The 23,857-nt window shown below is 59.4% G+C and overlaps 2 protein-coding genes across 5 annotated transcripts in view; one reads left to right on the top strand and one right to left on the bottom strand.

The window, feature by feature from the left end:
* LOC104361268 (aryl hydrocarbon receptor nuclear translocator) overlaps positions 1 to 5,018 on the bottom strand; it is a 31,349-nt gene extending 26,331 nt beyond the window's left edge. For 3 of the 4 annotated variants that reach the window (XM_032984520.2, XM_032984501.2, XM_032984464.2), the window contains exon 1: positions 127 to 253. In XM_032984520.2, the coding sequence (XP_032840411.1) occupies positions 127 to 151 (25 nt within the window). In that variant the 5' untranslated portion in view covers positions 152 to 253. Of the gene's footprint in view, positions 1 to 126; positions 254 to 1,694; positions 1,797 to 2,160; positions 2,325 to 4,949 lie in introns of those variants that run through there. The other variant, XM_042784550.1, reaches the window with a different exon arrangement.
* Positions 5,019 to 5,073: 55 nt separating this feature from the next.
* On the top strand, positions 5,074 to 22,907 carry LOC122152589 (histone-lysine N-methyltransferase SETDB1-like). The gene is made up of 22 exons (XM_042785278.1): positions 5,074 to 5,243; positions 6,584 to 6,819; positions 7,171 to 7,343; positions 7,810 to 7,844; positions 8,004 to 8,103; positions 8,502 to 8,669; positions 8,960 to 9,161; positions 10,340 to 10,413; positions 10,797 to 10,987; positions 11,813 to 11,942; positions 12,322 to 12,460; positions 14,996 to 15,154; positions 15,835 to 16,437; positions 16,711 to 16,827; positions 17,104 to 17,273; positions 18,107 to 18,723; positions 19,277 to 19,305; positions 19,579 to 19,711; positions 20,352 to 20,517; positions 20,973 to 21,184; positions 21,572 to 21,660; positions 22,239 to 22,907. The coding sequence occupies exons 1-22, from the start codon at positions 5,082 to 5,084 to the stop codon at positions 22,354 to 22,356; spliced, it is 4,023 nt and encodes a 1,340-aa protein (XP_042641212.1). The 5' UTR covers positions 5,074 to 5,081; the 3' UTR covers positions 22,357 to 22,907.
* The last annotated feature ends 950 nt before the right edge of the window (positions 22,908 to 23,857 follow it).

Below are 23,857 nucleotides of genomic sequence, written 5' to 3' on the forward strand. Positions count from 1 at the left end.
CCCCGCCCGGCCCGCCGCTCCCCTCAGGCCCGCGGGACACCGCGGCCCGCCCGCCAGCCCCGGTGTGTCCCCCCCGCACCCCCTCAGCTTCCCCACGCCTCCCGCGGACCGGGCGCCCCAGCTCACCCGGGTTGGCGGCGGTCGCTGCCATGACCGGCGCGGGGACCCCAACCGCCACCCCCCCCCCCGGCCTCCCTCCTCGCCGCCACTGCCAAGATGGCGGCACAGGAAAACCCTCTGCGCTACCGCGCAGCCTAACGTGCCCGCCGAGAGGGGCGGGACGGGAAGGAAGCGCAGAGCTCCTATTGGTTCAGCCTGAGGGCGGCGGGGCGGGGCGAGCGCGCTCGGCGGTGCAGCCAGCAGGGTAGGGTGAGCGCGGCCATGCCCCGCCCCTACCACGGGAGGGGGGGAGGGACTTTGGGAGGGGGCGTGGCCACTGCGGGGGTGTGTGGCGAGGGGCGCGCGCGTGGGGCGAGTTAAAGGTCGGGTTGGGTGACGTCACGTGTTGGTTTTTTGGGTTGTGGTTTGGTTTTTTTTTTTTTTTTGTCGGCTGGCAAGAATCCTGCTGGAACCGGGATTTGAACTGGGGTTAGGGCTGGGACTGGGATGGGGAGTGAGGGTTCAGACTGGGAATGGGGTTTGGGCTGGGACTGGGGGGGCACCAGTACAGTGTTAATTAGGGCTGATTGGGGGTCCCCCCCCGGGCACCGCCAGGACCCCAAAACTCAGCTTTTGCCGAAAAATCACCAGAAAAACCACCCCGTGCCAGCTGGGGGGCACTCGCAGGGGTGGCAAAGATTTGCCGTAAGATAATCCTCTTCCTCAGTGACCCTTTTTCCTCTTGGGGGTGAAAAAATAAAGAAACCCGACGGAGCAGGGGCATTTCTGTAGTGTTTAAACCATTTGTTGCGAGGCTGTTTCACAAGAGCCCAACGGGCGGCTCAGTTCAAAGCCCAATGCGTCGCGGCTTCAAAGAGTTTTCCCCCGTTTCGTCCAAAATGAGCCAAGGACCAGCTCTAAATTATCTTGCAGGGCTGGGGAGGACCTTGCTCCTGCTGCATTTTGGAGATAAATCCTCCTCGCCACCCCTCAGTTCACCCCGTGTCCCCGCGAAGGGAGCCCAGAGCCCTCGCCCGCCGGGCGAAGGGGGTGCTGGAAATTGCGGGTGAGAATTTAATCCCCTGGATTGTTTCTCCCCATTACTGGGAGCGCCTGAAAGGCGACGCCGCCGCATTCCTGCAGTATTCATGAAGCCCCAGTGACGGCGCAGGAACCGGGGACCAGCGGGGCAGGGAGAGGGGCACAGCGTCCGTCCGTCCGTCCGTCCGTCTGGCCACAGGGAGGTAAGGAGCTGCCCCAGTCAGCGCTCATGGGACAGGGCTGGGACCTGGGGGCTTCCCACAATCCCAGGACTCGGTCCTGGTGATTTATGTGCTGTCCTTGGCATAGTTAGGGCTGTGGTCATCTACTCCTGGAGTGTGTTAGTTTTACAAACACATTAAAAAAAAAAAAAAATATATATATATAGGCATACGCCTATATACACACAGCTCGGTCCACGTGGCTCTGCTGGCGCCACTCAACAAGCCTCCACCTCTCCCCCAACCTTGTACAAATCTAATTATCTGTCCGCTGCCACAAATGTCTCTCTTCAGCAAAGAGAAAAAATTTATTTTCCACCCATGTTTGCTCACCGGTGGTTTTTCCTCCTGTCCTGCTTCCCATCCCAGCCAGCGTCTGTCTTGCCGGAGGTCAGCCAAGCTCGTTGCACCTAATGCAGCTGGGAGTGAGGGGTCCTGTGGGAAAAAAAAAAAACAAACAAACAAAACCAAACAATTTAATAGGGATATTTTAACCTGCTTTTTCCTGGGAAATGAGGGAAGGGCGGGGAAGGGAAGCTGGAAGGGGCGGCAGGGTGAGACGACAATGATCCCTGTGGTGAGGGCGCCTGGGAGAAGGATGGGAAGACACTGGGTGTCCCCCAAACCACAACCGGCAGCCGTGACGAGGAGCAGAGGGGGTCTCGAGGAAATTTTGGGCTGCCTTTGACACCCGTCCCGGGTACTTCCCCTGCACTGCGACCCGCTCGGCCCCCGTGAATCCCACCCGCCTCTGCCCCACAGGGATGCCGGCGGCAGGTGGGCACGTGGGGCCGCACACCTGAGGGCCGCCCGCATGGAGAACGCCACGGCACCGCCGGCCGTCGACCTGGACAAGGGCTTTGCCGTGGCCTTCGTGGTCCTCATGTGCCTCTTCCTCCTGGCCATGATGGTGCGGTGCGCCAAGCTCATCGTGGATCCCTACAGCGCCGTCCCGACCTCCACCTGGGAAGAGGAGCAGATCAACTGAGCCGGGGCGAGCTGGCCCCCAGGAACCCCTGCACCCCCCCGGGACCACGGCCCCCCAGCACAGCCCCCTCAGCACTGGGTGCTCCAGGGCACCCCAGGGCCCTCCAGCACTGTGGAGGCCCCAGCACCCTCAGAGCCACCCACTGCCCCCCAGCACCCTTGGAGCCACCCATCATACCCCAGCACCCTTAGAGCTCCCCATCACCCTCCAGGGCCCCCCAAGACCCCTCAGAGCTCCCCATCACTCCCTCAAGGCCCTCATCACCCTCAGAGCCACCCATCACCCTCAGAGCTCCCCACTGCCCCCCAGCACCCTCAGAGCTCCCCACTGACCCCCAGCACCCTCAGAGCTCCCCACCGACCCCCAGAACCCTCAGAGTTCTCCACCGCCCCCCAGCACCCTCAGAGCTCCCCACCGACCCCCAGCACCCTCAGAGCTCCCCACTGCCCCACAGCACCCTCAGAGCTCCACACTACCCCCCAGCACTCCCAGGGCTCCCCAGCACCCTGCCCTCCCAGCACCCTCAGAGCCGCCCATCATACCCCAGCACCCCTAGTGCTCCCCCATCAACCTCCAGGGCCCCTTGAGACCCCTCAGACCTCCCCATCAGCTCCCCCCATTGACCCTCAGCACCCTCAGTGCTCCCCATCAGCTCCCCCATTGACCCCCAGCACTCTCAGAGCTCCCCATCACTCCCCAGCACCCCTAGAGCTCCTTACCACCCCTCAGAATTTGCCATTGCCCCCCAGAGCTCTCCATCACCCTCCAGCACCCCTAGATCTCTCCCCATCATCCTCCAGGGCCCCCCAAATCCTCTCAGAGCTCCCCATCAGATCCCACATCGACCCCCAGCACCCTCAGAGCTCCCCACTGACCCCCAGCACCCTCAGAGTTGCCCACTGACCCCCAGCACCCTCAGAGTTCCCCACCGCCCCCCAGCACCCTCAGAGCTCCCCACTAACCCCCAGCACCCTCAGAGTTCTCCACCGCCCCCCAGCACCCTCAGAGCTCCCCACTGCCCCCCAGCACCCTCAGAGCTCCCCACTGACCCCCAGCACCCTCAGAGTTCCCCACCAACCCCCAGCACCCTCAGAGCTCCCCACTTCCCCCCAGCACTCCCAGGGCTCCCCAGCACCCTGCCCTCCCAGCACCCTCAGAGCCGCCCATCATACCCCAGCACCCTCCAGTGCCCCTTGAGACCCCTCAGTGCTCCCCATCAGCTCCCCCCATTGACCCTCAGCACCCTCAGTGCTCCCCATCAGCTCCCCCCATTGACCCCCAGCACTCTCAGAGCTCCCCATCACTCCCCAGCACCCCTAGAGCTCCTTACCACCCCTCAGAATTTGCCATTGCCCCCCAGAACTCTCCATCACCCCCCAGCACCCCTAGATCTCTCCCCATCATCCTCCAGGGCCCCCCAAATCCTCTCAGAGCTCCCCATCAGATCCCACATCGACCCCCAGCATCCTCAGAGCTCCCCACTGACCCCCAGCACCCTCAGAGTTGCCCACTGCCCCCCAGCACCCTCAGAGTTCCCCACCGCCCCCCAGCACCCTCAGAGCTCCCCACTGCCCCCCAGCACCCTCAGAGTTGCCCACTGACCCCCAGCACCCTCAGAGTTCCCCACCGCCCCCCAGCACCCTCAGAGCTCCCCACTGCCCCCCAGCACCCTCAGAGCTCCCCACTGACCCCCAGCACCCTCAGAGTTCCCCACCGCCCCCCAGCACCCTCAGAGCTCCCCACTGCCCCCCAGCACCCTCAGAGCTCCCCACTGACCCCCAGCACCCTCAGAGCTCCCCACTGCCCCCCAGCACTCCCAGGGCTCCCCAGCACCCTGCCCTCCCAGCACCCTCAGAGCCGCCCATCATACCCCAGCACCCTCCAGTGCCCCTTGAGACCCCTCAGTGCTCCCCATCAGCTCCCCCCATTGACCCTCAGCACCCTCAGTGCTCCCCATCAGCTCCCCCCATTGACCCCCAGCACCCTCAGAGCTCCCCACTGCCCCCCAGCACTCCCAGGGCTCCCCAGCACCCTGCCCCCCCCAGCACCCTCCAGTGCCCCTTGAGACCCCTCAGAGCTCCCCATCAGCTTCCCCCATTGACCCTCAGCACCCTCAGTGCTCCCCATCAGCTCCCCCATTGACCCCCAGCACTCTCAGAGCTCCCCATCACTCCCCAGCACCCCTAGAGCTCCTTACCACCCCTCAGAATTTGCCATTGCCCCCCCAGAGCTCTCCATCACCCCCCAGCACCCCTAGATCTCTCCCCATCATCCTCCAGGGCCCCCTAATCCTCCCAGAGCTCCCCATCAGATCCCACATCGACCCCCAGCACCCTCAGAGCTCCCCACTGACCCCCAGCACCCTCAGAGTTCCCTACTGTCCCCCAGCGCCCCCAGAGCTCCCCAGCACCCCTCAGTGTCCTCCCCCTCGGCCCCTCAGAGCTCCCCCCTTCGCTCCCCCGGGGCCCACCCTGGCCCCATCACCTCAGAGCCACCAGTAACCCCAGTGCCCACCCACCCTCCCGGGGCACCCCAGCACCCTCCCCGGCCCCTCAGGGTTAACCCGGCCCCTCAGACCCCCCCCCCGGCCCCCCAGCCACCTTCCTTTAGGTGGCAGCATCGAGCCTTTCCCAGGGCGCTGCCCCTTTAAGCGCCTCTGGCTCCGCCCCCCCCCCGCGCAGGCGCCTTGGCCAGCCCCCCCCACGGGCTGCCGGGAAGGGGCGCTCTCGCGCATGCGCAGTGCGGCAGGGGTGGGTCGGGCTCCTCGGGCTGCGGTTCTCGGAAGTGTCGTCGAGCGGCTTCCGGTTTGGAACGACACCCGCTTTCCCCCCCCCTTCCCCCTCTTTTTCTCCTTCTCCCCGACAGCCGGAATCGCGGCGACCCCCGGGGTTCCGGTGAGTGCGGCTGGCCCGGCCCGGGGCGGGCTGGGGGGCGGCTGTGGGGCAGGGGGGTTCGGGAGGGGGCTTATGGGGTCAGGGGGGTCGGAGTTGGGGAGGGGGTGCGGGGGGCCTGTGGGGTGCAGGGTGATTGGGGAGGGGGTGTGTGTGGGGGCTATGGGGCACAGGGGAATTGAGGGGGGTGTCTGGGGGGCAGGGGGGTTGGGGAGGGGGGGTGTGGGATTGTGGGGTGGGAGGTGTTGGGGGACTTTGTGGCAGCGCCGGGGTCAGATGGGCGTGTGGGGCAGGGGGAGGCGGGCGGGGGGGTGTGGGGAGGGACTGAGGGCGAGGAGGGGGCTGTGGGGCGGGGGGAGGTGGGGTGAGGACTTGGGGGGGGGCGCTTGGGCTGAGAAGAGAGCATGAGGAGCTCCCCGGGTGTGAGGCGTGGGGTGGCCTTTGGGGCAGGGACTGCTACGGGCCAAGGGGTTGATGGCAACGTGCAAATATAAGGAAATTATACGTTTCTATATGTAATTAGATATAAACTGCGGGGCGTAAGAGGGAGCGTAAGGGCGCTAGGCATGGGGGGAGCGGAGGGTGGGGGGTTGATGGGCGCTGCAGCGGGGGCTGTGGTGGCACTGGGGGGGTGCTGACAGGGCTGTTTGGGTGATAGGGTGCGTTTGGGGGGGGTGCAGGTGCGGTTGGGGGGGGCCGTGGGCTCCCTTTGCATCTGTAGGGCTGGGGGAGGGTGGGGGGGTTGTGGCGGGGGGGGGGGGGGGGGCGAGGGGCTGCTCACGCACAGGCAGGGTGAGGCGAGAGGTGAGGAACCCCGCGGGAAGGTGCTGTCGAGCGCCGCGGGCTCGGAGATGGTGGAGGCTGCTTGGAATTTTCACCAGCCCCGGCTCGAGGGGAGCCGCCGGGGCCGTGGAGCCGGGCAGAGGAAACTGCTGGGGCCGTCCTCGGGGCTGGGCGGTGTAAAATGGTCCGTGATCTCCGTGGGCAGGGACAGACAGGAGCTCCCCTGGGCCACTGGTGGGTTGGGTCGGGAGAGGCGTCTGCCTGGTGCTGCTCCCAGGACAGGCAGCAGGTTGGGGACCGTTGGAGAGGAGAGGGTGCTGAGGGGGCGAGGCGTGAGGCTCCGGCGTTTGGAGGGTCTGTGGAGGGATCGGAGGAGACGGCAGCAATCCCTGGTCGTCCTCTGGCTCCGCAGTGTGCTTGCACCTTGCTTGTTTTGGGCTCCTTGTGATCTTATCTTAACCACATATAGAGCATTTTGTTCCTGACTAGCTTTCAAAAAACGGAGCTTACGCTCTTGTGAGCGCCATGTCTTAGAGGTTTCACCGGCCTTTTCTCCCCAGTTTGTGGTGTCAGGTGCAGCAGAAATGGATTCCCAGGAGATCAAAGAGCTGCAGCAAGAAGTGATGGAGGAGCTGGGAATCTCCATGGAGGAGCTCCAGGATATCATCGACAAAGAGCTGGAGAAGTTTGAGTGTGTGAAGCAGAGGAAGCAGCAGCTGGAGGAGCTGGAGAAGTGCGTGAAGCAGAAGGAAGAAGAGGTGGCTCGCGTTGACCGGCTCTTTGACGACGCTTCAAGGTGGGCACGCTCGGAATCGCAGCCGCGTGTCAGAGTTGGGGCTGAGAGCAGAGGAGGGCGAGATGGGCTGGCAGGGTCCCATGTCCTGAGTCCTGCCCCTTTCCCTTCAGGGTAGACTGACCCTGTGACTCTGCATCAGCTCGTTTGCGTGTGGTTATTGAGGGATAATTAAAATTATTTCTCTGTGGTGTTAAGTCCTTCATGTGAATACTCTTCCCTCACCTCATCATGGTTGTATTTAATTAGCAGCTCCCCAGCGGTCGGTTTCTCTTTATTTCTGCAGTATTGTGGGATGCACAGCTGGGCTCACCTTGTCTTCTCCCATCTCTGCCCTTCTGTTTTTTTCCCCAGAGCCATTGATAAATGCGAGATATTGGTAAAGGACCTGTACTCCAAGCTGGGCCTGCAGTACCGGGAGAGCAGCTCCGAGGACGAGGACTTGGCTGCCAAGCCCATGGAAGTGATTGAGATCCCGGATGAGGACGACGATGATGTCATGAGTATCGGTTCAGGCTGGAGGCACAGTTCAGTATCTCGCTGTGCTGCATGGTACCGAGGGGAGGGTTGGGGATCTGAGTGTGTCCTGAAGCGTGGGAGTAGGAGGGATTGGAATAAGGATATCATGAAGTTGGCTGTAAGCCGGGCCGGGCTGTAAGCAGGAGAAAATGCCGTTAGCTCATGAAGAACATCACCGCTCGCGTGGTCTGCAAGGCCCCTCACTGTTCCATGCTTCCTGGAGTCCCAAACTGGGACTTCTCCCTTTTCCCACCTGCCTTGTCGTCCCCATGGAATGCTGTCCCTGTGGGGCAGCTGCCTGTGCAGCACGTCCTGTGTGTGGAAACGGTGGCTTAGTAGAAGCCTTGCTTGAGTGGATTTCTTGACAGGGACAGAGAAGGCTTTCTCTGTTCCCTCTTCGTTTGGTAACTTAACTAGGATGGATTTTTTTATTCCCCAAAATGTATTAAACCACTTTTTCCTCTTTAAACACAGGCAATAGTCCCAGAATCGTAAAGGATCAGACTCTGGTGAGTTGGAAAAGACCTGACTGTAGTGTATTTCTGAAGGGGGGGTTGCTGGAATGCTTAGAACAGCATTTCTTGTATTTGTGTAATTTGGTGCATTTGTGTATTTGTTGCAAAAAAGGAAAGGTTCTTCATATTTTCTTTCTCTTTCCTTCCCTTCAGCTGCGGGAAGCCATGGCTGCAATGAGAAGATCTGCCCAGGATGTTCAGAAATTTATGGATGCTGTGAATAAGAAAACAAATGCCCAGGATAGTCTAAAAGGTCAGTGTGCGAGAGCTTCCTGGTGCTGACAGATGTGTGCTGGCACCCGTGTGCGCCCCTACCCTGCTCCCTTCTGCCTCTTACTCCTGATGGTTTTCTCTCTGAAAAAGAAAAGAACTATTCAGTGTCCTTGCTGGAGAGACTCAGTAATATATGTTGATTCCAAATTCCTGTTCTTCCTTAAGCCCCTTTCGAAAGCAAATACAAGTGCTGCAGTTTCCATAACGTGAAAGCTTTTTAATGATGTTTAAAAGCTTACTTGCTGCTTATTCCATCCAGTGAAAGCGAGGCTCTTAGGCTGACTGAGGTGAGGGAAAGCAGGAACGCTTCCTGTCTCCGGTCCGACAGACGTCTTTGGGCAATTTCTAACTTACCTCCTGTTGTTGTTCCTTGGGTAGATGCACAAACCCCTCAGGAAACTCCTGGTGCTGTCCAGCCCGCTGGCCCTGCAGCGGCTGGGAGTGATCTCAGCAATGATGGTGATCTGAACGTTGGCATGAGGATCCTGGGCAAGAAGAGAACCAAAACGTGGCACAAAGGAACTCTGATTGCAATCCAGACGGTCGGTACGTCCGTGCTCGGTGCGGTGACATGGGGCGTGTGGCTGTCACTAGGCTTCGGGTGGGTGAGCTCAGTCAGGCTCGGAGCAGGTCCCCTCCCATGTCGGAGCACCTAGTGCCTCCTGGAATGAGTGGGAGAGCAGCACATCTCCGCTATAATATTTTACCTTCTAAATCAATTTCTGAAAGGCTTTCAAATGAGTTCTGAACGTGAATCAGAACGGGATAGGGTGCTGGACTTCTTGTGTGAAATCACTTGGGTTTTATTTACCTTGCCGCGTTGAAATGTCTTTCAGGTGCTGCAAAGAAGTACAAAGTGAAATTTGATAATAAAGGGAAGAGTTTGCTTTCTGGCAATCACATCGCTTACGACTATCACCCCTCGCCTGAGAAACACTACGTTGGCAGCAGGGTCGTGGCAAAGTACAAAGATGGGAATCAGGTTTGGCTGTATGCTGGCATTGTGGCTGAAACCCCAAACGTAAAGAATAAAGACAGGTATTAATTCTCCTCCGCAGTCGTGTAACCTGCTCTCTCTTTTTAGGAAAAAAAGAAAATAGAAAATTTGGATGTTTGCTGTTGTGGGAGCTAAACTCTTTTCTGCCCTTTCTGGGGACGTAGTTCTGAATGTTGTTTCTTCAGTCTGTCTTATCTCTGAATGTTCTGAGTGGAGCTTCCATTCTATTACTCACGTCCCTGAGTCAGAAATTATATCTGGTAATTCATTCAAATTATCACACAAATGGAAGTCTGCACTGCTCAAGGCATAAAACACAGCGTTAGGAAAGATGAGCCCTAGAAGTGTTTAGTGCCAGCAGCGTTGCCAAAGCACTTAAGGAGAAGCAGCAGCAGGTCTCAAGCAGCCTTTTCAGTCGTGTATAAATAAGGGGCAGGGCTGCTTTGCTGCTGCGGTTTAGGCTTGTGGTCTTTCTGTGAAGATTCATAAAGGATAGAATCACCCTCTTTGTTTCAAATGGGGATCTGCCGTAAATGCCTAATCGTGTCAAGTTCTATCTGAGACGCGTTTAATAACTGAAAATGGACTGCATTTATTACTCCTGTTGCAAATTTACTCCTCCTGGCTAGGCTGGCTTGTAACGCTGAGCTCTCCTAATGCAGCCTCCCTATCCTGAAGTTACTATTCAGAGGCGCTCGCGCTAGGCGGGTGCCGTATCCAGCCTTGTGGGTATCCCCCTCCCAGCTCCCCGTCCCCCACAGGCACTGGGGACTCTCATGCTCGTCTCCTGTCTGCAGGTGGAGCTCCAAAGACATCTTTTCTTGCAGAGAGTAGGAGCGATTACACTGTCTTTTCCTTCACCTCCTGCGGCGGAGGCACGGAGGGAACCTGGAGCCGCGGGCAGGGGGGCTGGCTGCGCTGTGCTGCGCTGCTGGGAGCCCTTTGGGCAGCCCCTCTCCCGCCTTTGGGAGCACAGGGCTTGCTCGGGGCTGGGGGAGAGCTGTTCGGGGAACCGAGGGAGGTGGTGGTACTGCAAAGCTCAGGATCTCCTGGCAGAAGTGATCACGTCCTTCTGTCCTCACCCACCGTGTCTGATTTGAGGGCCTTTAGGATGGGCAGGAGGAGCAGGAGGGGGGGCTTCACTTCCATCATTTGATGTGAGGCTGCATTTTATTCAGCTGCATTTCTAATTCCCACCTCCAATGCTGCTGTTCTCCAGGTTCCTGATCTTCTTTGATGATGGCTATGCTTCATACGTCAAGGAGTGGGAGCTGTACCCGATCTGCAGGCCACGTGAGTGATCTCTGCCCCTCCTGCGTCCTAACGCTGCGGTAGTGTGGAGAGCCTTTGGGTATGTGAAAGAGCCTGGCTGAAAAGACGGGGGCCAGATGGCACGTCCCCTCCAGCACTGTGCCTGCAGACGTTTGCTTTGCAGGTGAACCTGGAGGAAATGCCAGTTTATTACTGGCAGTGTGTGTGTGCTGTGACTCCTTGCACTCTGGGTGCGTTAATACGGCTGGATGCCCTTCCACCAAAAATCCAGCCACTCGGGATTGCTGCTTCATTGTTCTTACGTAAAAATCCATCTGGGATCTCTTTAAAAAAAGAATTCAAGATTCTCTTTGTAAAAGTCTGTCCTCCTCTTCCCTTTCTCCCATCCATCCCTTTCTGAACAGTGCAAAAGACCTGGGAAGACATAGAGGATGTTTCCTGTCGCGATTTCATTGAGGAGTACATCACGGCCTACCCCAACCGTCCCATGGTGCTGCTGAAGAATGGCCAACTGATCAAAACGGAGTGGGAAGGGACCTGGTGGAAATCCAGAGTGGAAGAAGTGGATGGCAGTCTGGTCAAAATCCTTTTCCTGGTAGGGCAATTTCCCTCCTCCCGTTAGAGGGTGAAGGTGGGCTTAAATGTGAGTCTGGGGGCTGTTGGGCCGATCAAGGCCTTGCTGATGTCAGAGAGGGTCCTGGAGCAAGCAGGTATTTTGCTTAGTAGGTAGACCACCGATTTCTACGGTGCATTGATGGGAAGGTGAGACTTTCTTTTGCATGACAAAAGCTGCAAAAGCCTTCTAAAGCCTTTTGCATGTGAAACTTCAAAGTGGTAGATGAATAAGACACAAAATTCGCCACCTGCAGGTATTCTGTCCTGGTCCCTTTCCTGATAGAAACACCTAGCGATGTCTTCTGTCCAAAGACAAGTGCTGGTTTGAGAAGCTGAGCAGTATTCTGCTTGCTCGAATTCTACAAACTGCAGAAAGGGAGCAGGCATGCTCTCTGTCTAGATCACTGCAGAGCCACCGGGGCTGGGGAGGACGTTGTACACGTGCAAATTCAACCTCCCTGTCCTAGAGCAGATTCGGTTTGCGCTGAGGCGTTGTCTCCCAGGGGAGTCTGGTTTCTCCAGCAGCACCTCGTTAGCCAGTCATCGGCCCGAGAGCAGAACTGCATTTGTGGGTTGGGGTCTTGGCATTGGTTTGGTTTGTACTCGGTGTCCCCCAGATCTGAGGAATTACTGCCCCTGTCCTCTCTTGGCTGCACGGTCTTTCAAGAGCCTTCAGCTCAATGCTTTGCCTCCTTTCCATTCGATTCTGCTCCCCGTAAAAGCGTGCTGCTGTCTCCCTGGCCTGTTCTGTACCTCTGAAGCTCTCGCTGTAGGTGCTGTGAGTGTTGCCTTCTCCTTGCTGCAGGATGACAAACGCTGTGAGTGGATTTACCGGGGTTCCACACGCCTCGAGCCCATGTTCAGCATGAAAACTTCCACAGCCTCCACCCAAGAAAAGAAGCAAAGTGGACAAGCAAGGACGCGTCCCAATGTTGGTATGTGGCATCTTTTTCTTTGATTTGTATCCTGGAATTTGAATGAGCGCATTGTGAATTGGCGGGGGCGGGTGGGTTGTTTTGGTTTTTGTTTGGTTTTGGTGGGGTTTTTTTGGCAGAACTCCTGGAGATTTAAGATTTACAATGGGCTTTTCCTCCTGGCACAAAAGATGCCGCAAAGCCAGACTGCAGTTGTGTAACGTGGCCAGGGTCTCTTTGGGGTGAGAGGCTGTGACTCGGGAGCTCAGCCAGTGACCTGGTGCCTCTGTTTTGGTTGCCTCTGGGGACTGAAGCAATATTTTGTGGCTAGCGCCCCAGACTTTGGTTGACGGTAGAGACTTTCCCCGTTGATACTCTGCTTTTTCCGCTTCCCCACTAGGTGCTGTCAGGAGCAAAGGGCCTGTAGTACAATATACCCAAGATTTAACGGGAGCTGGTACCCAGTACAAACCTTTAGAGCAAATGCAGGCAGCCTCGCTGGCCGCACGGTCCGTTTCTCCGCAGCCTGCTGAGATGGAGTAAGTACCTGAGTGGGGTCTCTGCTTCCACCACTCCGTCCTTTGCGTTTGGTCTCCAGTGCCCAGCTCTTTCAGGCACCACCCTTTCTGTGTAGAGGGATCCTCAGGTGCAGGTTTCCTCCCTGACGAGGCTTGTTTCCTGGTTACACAAGTCACTCGTAGTCATGCTTCTGGGGGAGAGTGTAGATAAAGGCTCCTGGATGAGTAATTGGGGGTGGGGGAGCTGACAGCCCAGCACCCCCTGAGCCAAATGCCACGTTCTTACTCAGGGCTGAAGCTTCGTGCTTGCTGTGTTTCCAAGTTAGAACATTTGCTCCTTCTCTTCTGAAAATCTGAATTGCTCCCTCGTGTCATGATCCAGGCGCTGGCCCCCGGCTGCCTTGTATCCCTCCACTTGGACTGACCTGCTCGCAGACCTCAATGACTTACGAGGCACTGAGAACTCGGGATCAGTGGTCGGTCTCGGTGGGCACGGACCAAACCTGACAAAGCTAAGCCACGGCCAAGTCGCCCACGGTCCTCCTGCTGCCAGGGGCCCAAGCGGGACGTTCTCGGAGGTGCAGGCTAGTGCCGAAGGAGGCCTGGACGAAGGAGCAGCTCGGCCTTGTGATGAACGCAGCGTGTTGTAGAGCACCAGGGCACCTGAGCATGAGCTCTGGGACTTTAATAACGTTCTAGGGGAGAGAGGTGCTGTCCCCGTTCATTTTTGCCACCGCTGTGGATTTCCCGTCCGAATTTACGGACTCCTGGCCCCCTGCCAGCATGTCCTCCGCTGTGACTGCGCCTTGCTGCATGGGCAAAAGGGAGAAGGGGGATGTCCCAGCTGTAAGGGACCTGTGTAGCAAGTCAAGCTTTATTCTCCAGATGCTCTCTGGGTGTAGCAGCACCTAAGAAACCCCGCCTGCCCCCAGCCTCCGGTCTCAGGAGGGGTTCCTTTCCAAGTACCAGTGCAGTATGAGCCCTTCTGCCCCTGGATGTGAGGGGTAACTTGGAAACGCTGCTCCTATGCCACTCTCACCAAGACTTGAGAGTCGAAGCCGTAATAGCCTTGTTCCTCATCTCTTGCATAACTGAGAGGAGAGGCCGATGCCGAAGGAGAGCTGCTCCAGCGTGAGCAGTGCAGCGTGGGCTCCTCTGCTGCCAGCCCAGGGCCCCGCCGGTGGAGAGAGGAAGAGCTGGGCTGCTGCCCTAACACCGGGGCACCCTCAGCTCCCGGGGTGTAGGAAGGCTGTGCAGTGAAGATGATGAAGCTGGACTGCAGCAGTCAGCCAGCCCGCAGTCCCGCTGGCTGCTGAATCTCCCCTTTTCCATTGAATAGTCCTTGCAGTGGTTACAAGAAACACATTCTTTTTTTTTTTTTTTCTCACAGAGGCTTTGACTTTAGGATCTTGTTTCAGACCTAGTACAAGCAGACACTGCAGGCCTTTCCCTGCCCTGGCGTTCAGTAGTGAACTGCTTAAAGACAACTGGTTTTCAACACGGACTGAAGGCAGCGTGCTGTACCCATGGCCCTGCTGTCCCGAGGGGATGCTGTTGGGTTAAAAACACACTGGGTTTAGATTATTAGCACTGGGAGAACGGTTTCTTGGCTCTGAGGAAGCCCTGGTTCTCTTCCCTCCCCAGTCTCGCTTTCCAGTTTTTCTGCAGTGCCGGGGAGCTGCTGCCAGCCATTTCTGACTGTTTAAAGCCCGTTGATGGAAGCTTTTTTTTTTTCTCTTGCTCCTGAATTTTTAAATGTATGTTAATACCTTGCTGTTAAGGCAGATGTTTGCAGAAGCAGTCGCCCCCTCCTGTTCTCACTGTCTCCTCCCTTTCTGCCCTGATAACATAACTATGTTCTGCCACTTGTGGGAAAACCAGTGGCTGGTTTGGGGTGTTTTTCTGTTTAATCCATATAAATGGATTGGAAACCTCCGCTGTTGTTTTCCCAGGGTGTGAGGGCCACTGTCTTCCAGGTGCCTCCCGCCTTCCCGATGTTGTTCATCGGGCTGCAGGGGTGTTTGGGAGCCCCTCGCACCCCTTTCGTCAGCGATATTATTACATTCCTGTGCACGCTCTTATCTTGTTCCTCGGTGCAGACAAAAGAGCCCTCTGTATTTCTTGTTCCTCCCACTGCTCAGTACTGTTGCGCTGACTGAGCCTCTGTCAGCTCCTGTTTCTGCTATTGCAGGGCTTTCTTCATGTACTGGTTTGTCCGGCTTCCTGAAACCAAGGCCTTGGACATCCTCGTTACGCTCCCTCTCACCCTCGTGCCTCATTTCCAAATACATAGCACCATGTCAGAAGTTACTTTTAAACCTCGCTGCGTTCTGGCGTTTGGTCGGGGTTGCTGCGGCATCGCCGTAGCACAAGTAGTCAGGGACGGGCTGGTTTTCACACTGGTTAGGAAAAACCTGCTCGGTTTTGCTTGGATTCAGCACTGTTACTGACTCCCGTGCGGGGAGAGTTCCTCTGACTGCCCCTGTCTGATCTAAATCCGGGCGGTTGTGCGAGCGTGTGCATCTTGCAGATCGCCTCCCTTCTTCCCTCGTGCAGGTGCTTCGACAGCCAGCTGGCCCAGTCGAGAAAGCAGGTGGCCAAGAAAAGCACTTCCTTCCGTCCTGGCTCCGTGGGCTCTGGGCAGTCGTCGCCGCCTTCTCCTGTCCTGAGCGATACACCTCCGGCGGGAAGGACCGGCGCGGCCCAGCAGCATCGGTGAGCAAAGCTTCCTCGCCCTTGTTACAGCTCCCCGCGTCCCTGGGAGGGTTTGGGATGCCGGTGTGGGTTTGTTTGGTTCAGCACAGGTTTATTTGGTGGGCCGACACCTTTATCTTCCACCTTGTCTGGTCCTGAGCATTTGTCTTCCTCTTACCTCGTTCTCCCTCCTGGACAACTGTTGTTGTTGGCTTGAGCCTGGAGCGTCTCTTATCAGCTCCGACCAGCACTTACCTCAGTGGGCCCTGGCCAAAGCCCGCTTATTTTTAGAGGACTCCCGTTTCTATGAGCTTTCTAGGGTCGGGGGGAAGCCGCTCTTCCTATAAATCTGCAGGTGGCTTTTCGGCAGCGGTGGCTTTGCGGCAGCCGATCCACAGCACAGAAGCCGTTGATCCACGCGTTCGGAGACCACAACCAGCTCGTGCTTGTTTTTGCTTCCCTAGCTCCGATTCGGGGTGGTTCTTGGTGTCCTCTGCTGCGGGTGACGCTCCCTTTGGGGCCCACCCAGCCTTGCTCCCGGGGGACGCCGAGCTTTGCGTCTCCCTGGACTAAGCAGCCGAGCCAGCGGCGGGCCCCGGTGTGTAACTAACTAGCAGCTGCCTCGGCAGGAATCCGGTGCCCGAAATCGGGGAGCGCCCCGCTCCTTCCCTTAGCCGAGTGTGTCCCTTTCGCTGCGGCAGGCTCCCCGGTGGCCAGGCGGGCAGCGGCCCGGCCCACGCCTTCCACGGCATGATGGACCGCGTGCCCAACGAGCCCTCGTACCGAGCCCCGCTGGAGAAGCTCTTCTACCTGCCGCACGTCTGCAGCTACACCTGCCTGTCCCGCGTCCGCCCCATCCGCAACGACCACTACCGCAGCAAGAACCCCCTGCTCATCCCGCTGCTCTACGACTTCCGACGGATGACGGCCCGCCGGCGGGTCAACCGCAAGATGGGCTTCCACGTCCTCTACAAGACGCCGTGCGGGCTGTGCCTGCGAGCCATGCCGGAGATCGAGCGCTACCTTTTCGAGACGGACTGCGACTTCCTCTTCCTGGAGATGTTCTGCCTGGACCCGTACGTGCTGGTGGATCGCAAGTTCCAGCCCTACAAACCCTACTACTACATCACGGACATTACCAAGGGCAGGGAGGACGTGCCGCTGTCCTGCGTCAACGAGATCGACAACACCCCGCCGCCGCAGGTGGCCTACAGCAAAGAGCGCATCCCCGGCAAGGGGGTTTACATCAACACCAGCTGGGAGTTCCTCGTGGGCTGCGACTGCAAAGACGGCTGCAGGGACAAGTAGGTGACTCCTCGTGTGTCGTGGGGCCTGGGGGGGGGGGGGGGGGGGCAGCACCCGGGCTGTGCTCCCTGCCCTGGTGCCCTCCCCAGCCGGGCCTGCTCTGGCCTTTAAGCCCACGCAGCTCTGGTCGGCTGCAGGCTGGCCCCCCCAGGTCAAGCCCCCTGTGCCCGTCTCCGCGTACGCGCGGGCGGGAAGAACGTGATTTCTTTGCCTGTCTGTAAAACCAACCAACCTCCGGGCCACGGGGTGGCTTTTTCCGTGTGTCTCTCTAGATCGAAATGTGCTTGTCACCAGCTGACAGTCCAAGCGACGGGCTGCACCCCGGGCGGGCAGATCAACCCCAACTCAGGATACCAGCACAAAAGGCTGGAAGAATGCCTCCCGACAGGGTGAGCAGAGCTGCCTCTTCTCCTTCCCCCCCCCCCCACCCCGAATAGCAGCCCAGAGGCAATACTGCCCGCAGCTGAGTGCAGCTACTGAGGACCTGCCTCCGTTCTTGATTTGAGTGCGGACGTGTGGCCCGGTCCCGCTCTGCAGCTCCGCTCTCCCACGTCTGCTGAGCTTCAGCTCGCTGCTGCGAGTCCCTTTGCACCAACACTGGTACGCCAGCACGCCGTGGGAGACGGCTTTGTCGAGGGAGGTGTCACTCTTCTCCTTTCTTCCAGAGTTTACGAGTGTAACAAGAGGTGCAAGTGCAACGTCAACATGTGCACCAATCGCTTGGTCCAACACGGGCTCCAAGTCCGCCTGCAGTTATTCAAGACGCAGAACAAAGGCTGGGGCATTCGCTGCCTCGATGATATTGCTAAAGGCTCTTTTGTCTGCATCTACGCAGGTAGGATCCCACCCCCCTGAGCCAGCAGGTAGAATCCTCTCAGCTCTGAAATAGGTGCTTGGAATGAAAAGCCTCTGTTGAGCCAGCGCTCTTCCCAGCGGTCACGTGTATTCAGGCGTGAATCTGCTTTGTTTTGGTTAAGGAGGGGAGGGAGAAGGATTTGGAAAGAGCTGGTTGTGTCAAGCTTGTGTCAGGCCTGAGATCTCGGTTTTGTTTATCGCAAAACCCAGCAGAGAGGGGGTGAAGCTCTTCCTGCGCTTATCGGGGGGACGGGAAAGGGAAAACCCTCCCGTGCCCAGCTCTGAGGCGAGGTGCTGCAGGAGCCAGCCCGTGGGGCCGCGGCGTCGAGCGAAGCGCTCGCACCCCCAGAGCCGTCGCTGCGGGTGAATCGACACCTCCCAGCTTCCTGTTGACGTCGGGCCAGCCGCGGGGACATCGGCACAAGCCAGTGAAATGCAGAAGTTGCGCAGGATGGTTGCGTTAGCGCCGAAACGAAACTAACCACAGGCCTGGCCTGCCTTCTGGCGCTCTGGTTTCTTGCCCTTGGTGTTGCCTCTGCGCCGCGCCCTCGCCTCCAGCCCTTCAGAGGGAAAGCAGTCGCCCTGTTGGAGTTCCCTGCTGGGAGCCCGGACGTTAGCGAGGGCCCGCTTTAGATCGGCCGCGTGCTTCAGATTCTCGTTACCTCGAGTTGTCCTTTCCCGGCCCGGCTTTAGAATAAGGTGGTGTCAGGCCTGTTTGCTCCTCGGTGAGCCTCTGGGGAGGGTAAAACCCATGGGGTAGGAATGTCATCCCTGGAAAACTCACTACTTCGTTTTTCTACTCCCCACCCGCAGGGAAAATCCTCACGGATGACTTTGCCGACAAAGAGGGGCTAGAGATGGGCGACGAATATTTTGCAAACCTGGATCACATCGAGAGCGTGGAGAACTTCAAGGAGGGCTACGAGAGCGACGCAAAATGCTCTTCCGACAGCAGCGGGGTGGACATGAAGGATGAAGAGGAGGAGAACACAGGCACTGAGGAGCAGGAGGAGTCCAACGAGGACAGCTCCGACGACAACTTCTGCAAGGACGAGGACTTCAGCACCAGCTCGGTGTGGCGCAGCTATGCCACGCGACGGCAGACCCGGGGCCAGAAGGAGAACGGGCTCTCGGAGACGGCCTCCAAGGACTCGGGGCTCACCCGGCAAATCAGCCACGAGGAGACGGCGGCGGGCGCCCCCTGTAAGCTGCCGGTGTCGGAGGAGACCTCCAAGAACAAAGTGGCCTCGTGGCTGAGCTCCAACAGCATGTCCGACGGCTTCCAGGACAATGACAGCGCCTCCTCCTTCAAGATGAGCGAAGGCAGCGAAGCCAAGGCCGGCAAAGGGGAGCTCCCTGGGGAGAGAGAGAAAGCCTGTGCCTCTGCCCCGGGCGACCTGGACGGAGAGCCAAAGGCATCGAAGAAAGATGTAAGGGGGGGGGGCAGGGGGGGGGCTGTGGGGGCGGGAGATGAGTATTGCCCCCCACCTTGGGGCACGGGCGAGGAGACGGAGCCCCAGAGCTGCACCTCAGCTGCGCTCTTGCTCCAGAGGCTTCTCTACTCATCCAACACGACTGGGGGTGCTGGGGTGCTGCTCGGCGTCCCCTCGGCCTTTTCCTGCTGGGGGGGGGGGGGCCGGGAGGGGTCTGTCCCCATCCTGGGGGAAGCTTTGGCCCGAGAGGCTACAAAGAAGTTGCCCAGCCAGCACCTGCCCGGGTACCCGGGCTGCTGGGGAGGGTGTTCAGCCGGGGCTGGGGACACCGGGGGGGGTGGAGGTGGGCTCTGTCCACCCACCCAGGAGACCCACTGGGTGGGCTGCGGAGCCCGGGGAGACCCCTGGTCATAACTTGGACCTTGTGGAGCACCCCGGGACTGGGCGTCAGGCTGAGCGGTGGGGTGGGCCGGGCAGCGTGCCCGCAGAGGGGCTGAAGGGTCCTCCAGAAGGGAGAGAGTTTAATCTTCTGTACTTGTCCCCTCTGCAGGAAACTGAAGATGTAACCAAAATTCCTGGGTAAGGTTCCTCCCGTTGTATTTCCCTGCCTTTTTTTTTTTATTTCCGAATACCGCCCTGAGCGAACTGCTGCAGCTCCAGGGCTGCCCCTTAACTCTTAAGGACGTCGCTGCCGGAGCAAACGGCGAGGTCGGGAGGGTTTGGGCCGCGCCCCAGCGTGCGCTGGCGATTTGTGGGCTTGGAGGGGGCAGGCTCGCCCCGCTGGCAGCTCCCCTGGCCCCGGCCGCTCTCCCGGCGCCTGCCAGCCTGACCCGCTCTTGTCCTCGCCCCCAGGCTCAGCGACTTGGGGCGGATGTACGGCTACAACCCCAGCCCTCCCAAGCTGGAGGGGATCCGCAGGCCCACGAGCAAGACCGCCCTGCTGCAGAGCCGACGGCATTCCCTGGCCCTGCAGCCCCCCACGGACGTAAGCGGTGACCCCCGGGCTGGGAGGGGGGGGCCGGGCTCTGCCTCGGCTCCACGCCGGTTTGCTGAAGACCTTGACCCTGACTTTGGGTTGTGCCGCTTTCGGTCCCCCCTTGAGCACCAGCGCAGGGCTGGTGGTTCGTAGTTGTGATTTCCTGGGGGAGGCAGTTGGTTTCCTTCAGACTTGGGGGGGGTCTTTCATGGTTCTGAAAGCCCCCAAAAAAGGACGGATGGGCCGCGTGTCCCAGCGGGTCACAAACCCAGCACACCAGCGACCCGTCGCTCGGCACAGCCGGCTCTCAGAAGCCATCCCAGGGGACGGTCTTTGTTTTTTGGGGTCTCCTCCCCGCCTTGCAAAACCCGGAGCACCTGATGGTGCAGGCTCGGGAGTCTCTGGCAGTCTGGGTGCTGCAGGAGTAACCACCCCCCCACCACCCCCCCCAAAACCCCACTGGCCTGCGAGCTGGGGCCTGTGTCCCCCTTCCAGCTCTGACCGCGGCAGCGTCCCGCTTCCGAAGGGTTTCCTAAAGCGCGGAGAGCCTCTGCCAAAAGGGCAAAATACTGCTGGGGGGGAAAGGGCGAGCGGTGGAGCGATGCTGGGCCCCGGGCCGCGCTCAGCAGCTGGTGCTGCCTCTCCGCAGGACGTGCTGACGCTGTCGAGCAGCACGGACAGTGAGGGGGAGACCGGGCAGGCGGCGGCGGGGCAGGCCCAGGGCACCACCAACGACAGCGACGACATCCAGACCATTTCCTCGGGCTCCGAGGAGGAGGAAGGGGACGACAAGAAAAACCCCTCGTCTGGGTCAGGTGAGGACGGCTGCTGGGGGAGGAACAGGGGCCGTGAGCGGAAGGTCCAGGTGAGAAATTCTGGCCAGAAACCACTGGGAAGGGCTCCTGAGGACGGAGCAGCTGTGAGCAGGGTGGATCCTGCTCCAGGCGCTGCTGAGCGGGGCCTGAAGCCTCCCTAGGCGCTGTCTGAGAAACCCCGGCCCTCAAGTATTGAGTATTTGTGGATGGCTCCTAAAAAAAAAAAGGGCAAAACAGCTGTGGGGCTTACGGTGGTGGGTCTCCAGGCTCCACTGGGTGGTGGGGATTCCCAGGAGCCATCCCAGGGTGGCATTTTGGATCTGAGCTGCATCTCTAAGGGATTTATCACCCCTGTGGGAAGAGGAGAGGGTCTCGGGGCGGCAGCGCTGCTGTGGGGCTCCTCTTGGGGAAGGTGGAGAGAGACCAGGGCGGTGTTGGCTCCTCTCTTGGGGCAGGTCCTGTGAAGAGGCAGGTGGCGGTGAAATCCACCCGCGGCTTCGCCCTGAAATCCACTCACGGGATCGCCATCAAATCCACCAACCTGGCCGCGGCCGACAAGGGCGAGAGCGCGCCCGTGCGCCGGACCACCCGCCAGTTCTACGACGGAGAGGAGTCCTGTTACATCATCGACGCCAAGCTGGAGGGGAACCTGGGCCGGTACCTCAACGTGAGTCACCGGGAAGGGACGGATTTGGGGTGACCTGTCCCGCCAGTGGGCCCCGTCCTCCCCAGGGTGAGATAAATAGCAGTAAAAAAGGGGGAAAAGAGCCAGGACTGGGAGGGTGAGCCGCCCCAGCCCGGTGAAACGGGGCAGCTGCTCCGGCCCCGTGACACGGGCTGAGCGGGACGGTGGCGTCAGCCCTTCCAGCGCCCGGTGCCTTTGCGAGCGCGGGGGTCCGGGCGCGTCCCCGGTGGGGCGGGCGGGGGGAGGGAGCGCGTCCTGTTGCGGCGGGAGCGCTGCCGCTGCACGAAGGCCGGTGCTTGCCGCCGGCTGGTTGGCACCCCTCGCCCCGCGGGAGCTCGCTCACTGCCTTGGTCTCCGCTCCCTTCACAGCACAGCTGCAGTCCCAACCTCTTCGTGCAGAACGTTTTTGTGGACACGCACGACCTCCGCTTCCCCTGGGTCGCCTTCTTCGCCAGCAAGTGAGTCGCGGGGCGCTCGGGGAAGGGCCGGGGCTGCGTGACCCGTGCGGGCTGGGTGCCTCCTCCTCCCGGTCGCCACCGTCCCCCGTTTCACGCCAGCCCGAGCGGGGAGAAGCCCGGAGCTGAGCTGGGCGAGGAGCTCTCTTCCAGGCCGGAGCTTCTGGTGCGATTCGCAGCAGCTTTAGACCTTCCCAAAAGGGATTTAAGCGCGGAGCGGGCGGCTGCCCAGCTCCTTCGAGCCCCGAACCCCCGGGCGGCGGTGAATCCCTGCCGCCTGCCTCTCGGGCACCGCCAGCGCGGCCGCTCCTCCGTGAAGCCCCACGGGAGTGATTCAGCGGGGAACTTTGTCCCTTTGCTCGCCGCGCAGCCCGGGGCAGCGCCGCTGGCTGCTTCACCCTTGCCCCGGGGGAAGCTGGACCGCGCCGCCCCGGCCAGCGAGGTCGGACGTCGGCGGCGCTCTCTGCTAGCGAGGGGTCCAGCTCATCCTCCTGCTGGGAATGGCCTTTTCTCCCAGCCCGTGCAGGTTTTTTATTCTTCTTTTTTTTTTTTTTTTTTAAAAAAAACCCAAAACTTCTCAGGAGGATACGAGCCGGCACAGAGCTGACGTGGGATTACAACTACGAAGTGGGCAGCGTGGAAGGCAAAGAGCTGCTGTGCTGCTGCGGGGCTGTCGAGTGCCGGGGGCGGCTGCTCTGAGCCCCTCGCCCCCAGGCCCGCGGCCGACTCGCCCCTTGTGAGGGTGAAGGTTCTTCTCGAGAGGTGGTTGTTTAAGAGTGACCGTTACGAAGCCGAGGACGGAGGCTTCGAGTTCTCCTGTTCACTTGAAAATTACAGCGGCAGACGGACGGGGAGCAGAACCGTGACCTGGACGGCTCGGGGGGGGGGGGGGGGGGTGACCCCCAAACCTGGCGCTGAGCTTTGCTTCTACCCCATCCCCGGGGGGACGGTCCCTCCCCCGGTGCCGCGGGAAGGGCCGGTGGCCGAGCCCTCACCTGCCTGAGCTGGGGCCAAGCTGCAGTTCCTGCCCTGTGCCGGCTCGCCCGCCCTGACGGGTTTCCAGCAGAAAACGCTTCACCCAGGTTCCAGGGAACCGGGCGGGAGCGAGGGTGGAAATAAAGCTTGGTCCACTCTTAGAGCCACGATGGGAATTTAAGAGAAACAAAAGCAGTCTTCAACCGTGACATGTTGTAAAGAATCTTTTCATTGTTAAAAAGCAATAAAGTATGTTTTTCTATTTAAAAAAAAAATTAAAAACTGCCCTGAACTTCAAACGCAGAAAAAAAAAAAAAAAAAAAAAACAAAACAAACCTGAAAGAGCAGGATTTAACCACTTCCTTCATCCCTGTGTCCATGGGGCTCGCAGGAAAACTGCCCGAGGCAGCCGGGGCCAGCCAGGTTCATGGGCGCAGGGAGGACAACACGCTCCCCCCAGGCTTTTTCACCTTTCCTCCCTTCTGGCAAAACAAATACTCATGAAATCCTCCACTTCTTCAAACCGAGGAGCAGCTGGTTGCACTTGCCTTGCTCAGGAGCAGGGTTGATGCCCTCGCCACCCCCCCACCCTCCGAGGACGGAGGCTCAGGGGACAGAGTCTGGCCTAAGCTACTGCCCTCAATTTGCAGTTGAGGCAGCCTTGAACTTGACTCAGTTGCACCAAATTTGCTTCGGGCACCTGGGGCTGGGGGGGGGGAAGGGCCGGGTGGGTGCAGGCAGCGGGGGGGGGGGGGGAGGAGGAGCAGCTGCCTGGCCTGGCAGCTCCACAAGGAAAACTCCTTTTTTTATTTTTTTTTTTTTTTTTCTTTTTTCTCCCCTGGCAGCAATTCACAATTTCAAGTGTTGGGGTTTGGCTTTTCTCGGTTCTGGGCAGGGCTCGTACCTGCCCATCCGAAGGGTTCAGTCAACCTCTGTGAACACGGGCCTGGAGGCCGATTTTCACAAACTGGAACCCGATCTCGAAGCACAAAGCCCCGGGCGGGGCGGGGGGAGGAAGAGCCGCAGCAGCAAAAACCGGGTTCCAGCCGCCACCCCCAGCTCTCGGGCACCCGAACCACGAGCAGCCCCTGCGACTCTCACACAAGGGAGGCTTTTTTTTCCACGCTAAATCTTTTTTTTTTTTTTTTTCTTCTTAAAAACCTTTCCAGGGCCTCCGCGAGCTCCAGTTCCATCCTTAGCGTCCACCTGAATAGCGGCTTTGTCA

Source organism: Tyto alba, unplaced genomic scaffold (genome assembly GCF_018691265.1).
Source record: "Tyto alba isolate M040663 unplaced genomic scaffold, T.alba_DEE_v4.0 Super-Scaffold_8, whole genome shotgun sequence".
NCBI lineage: Eukaryota > Metazoa > Chordata > Aves > Strigiformes > Tytonidae > Tyto > Tyto alba.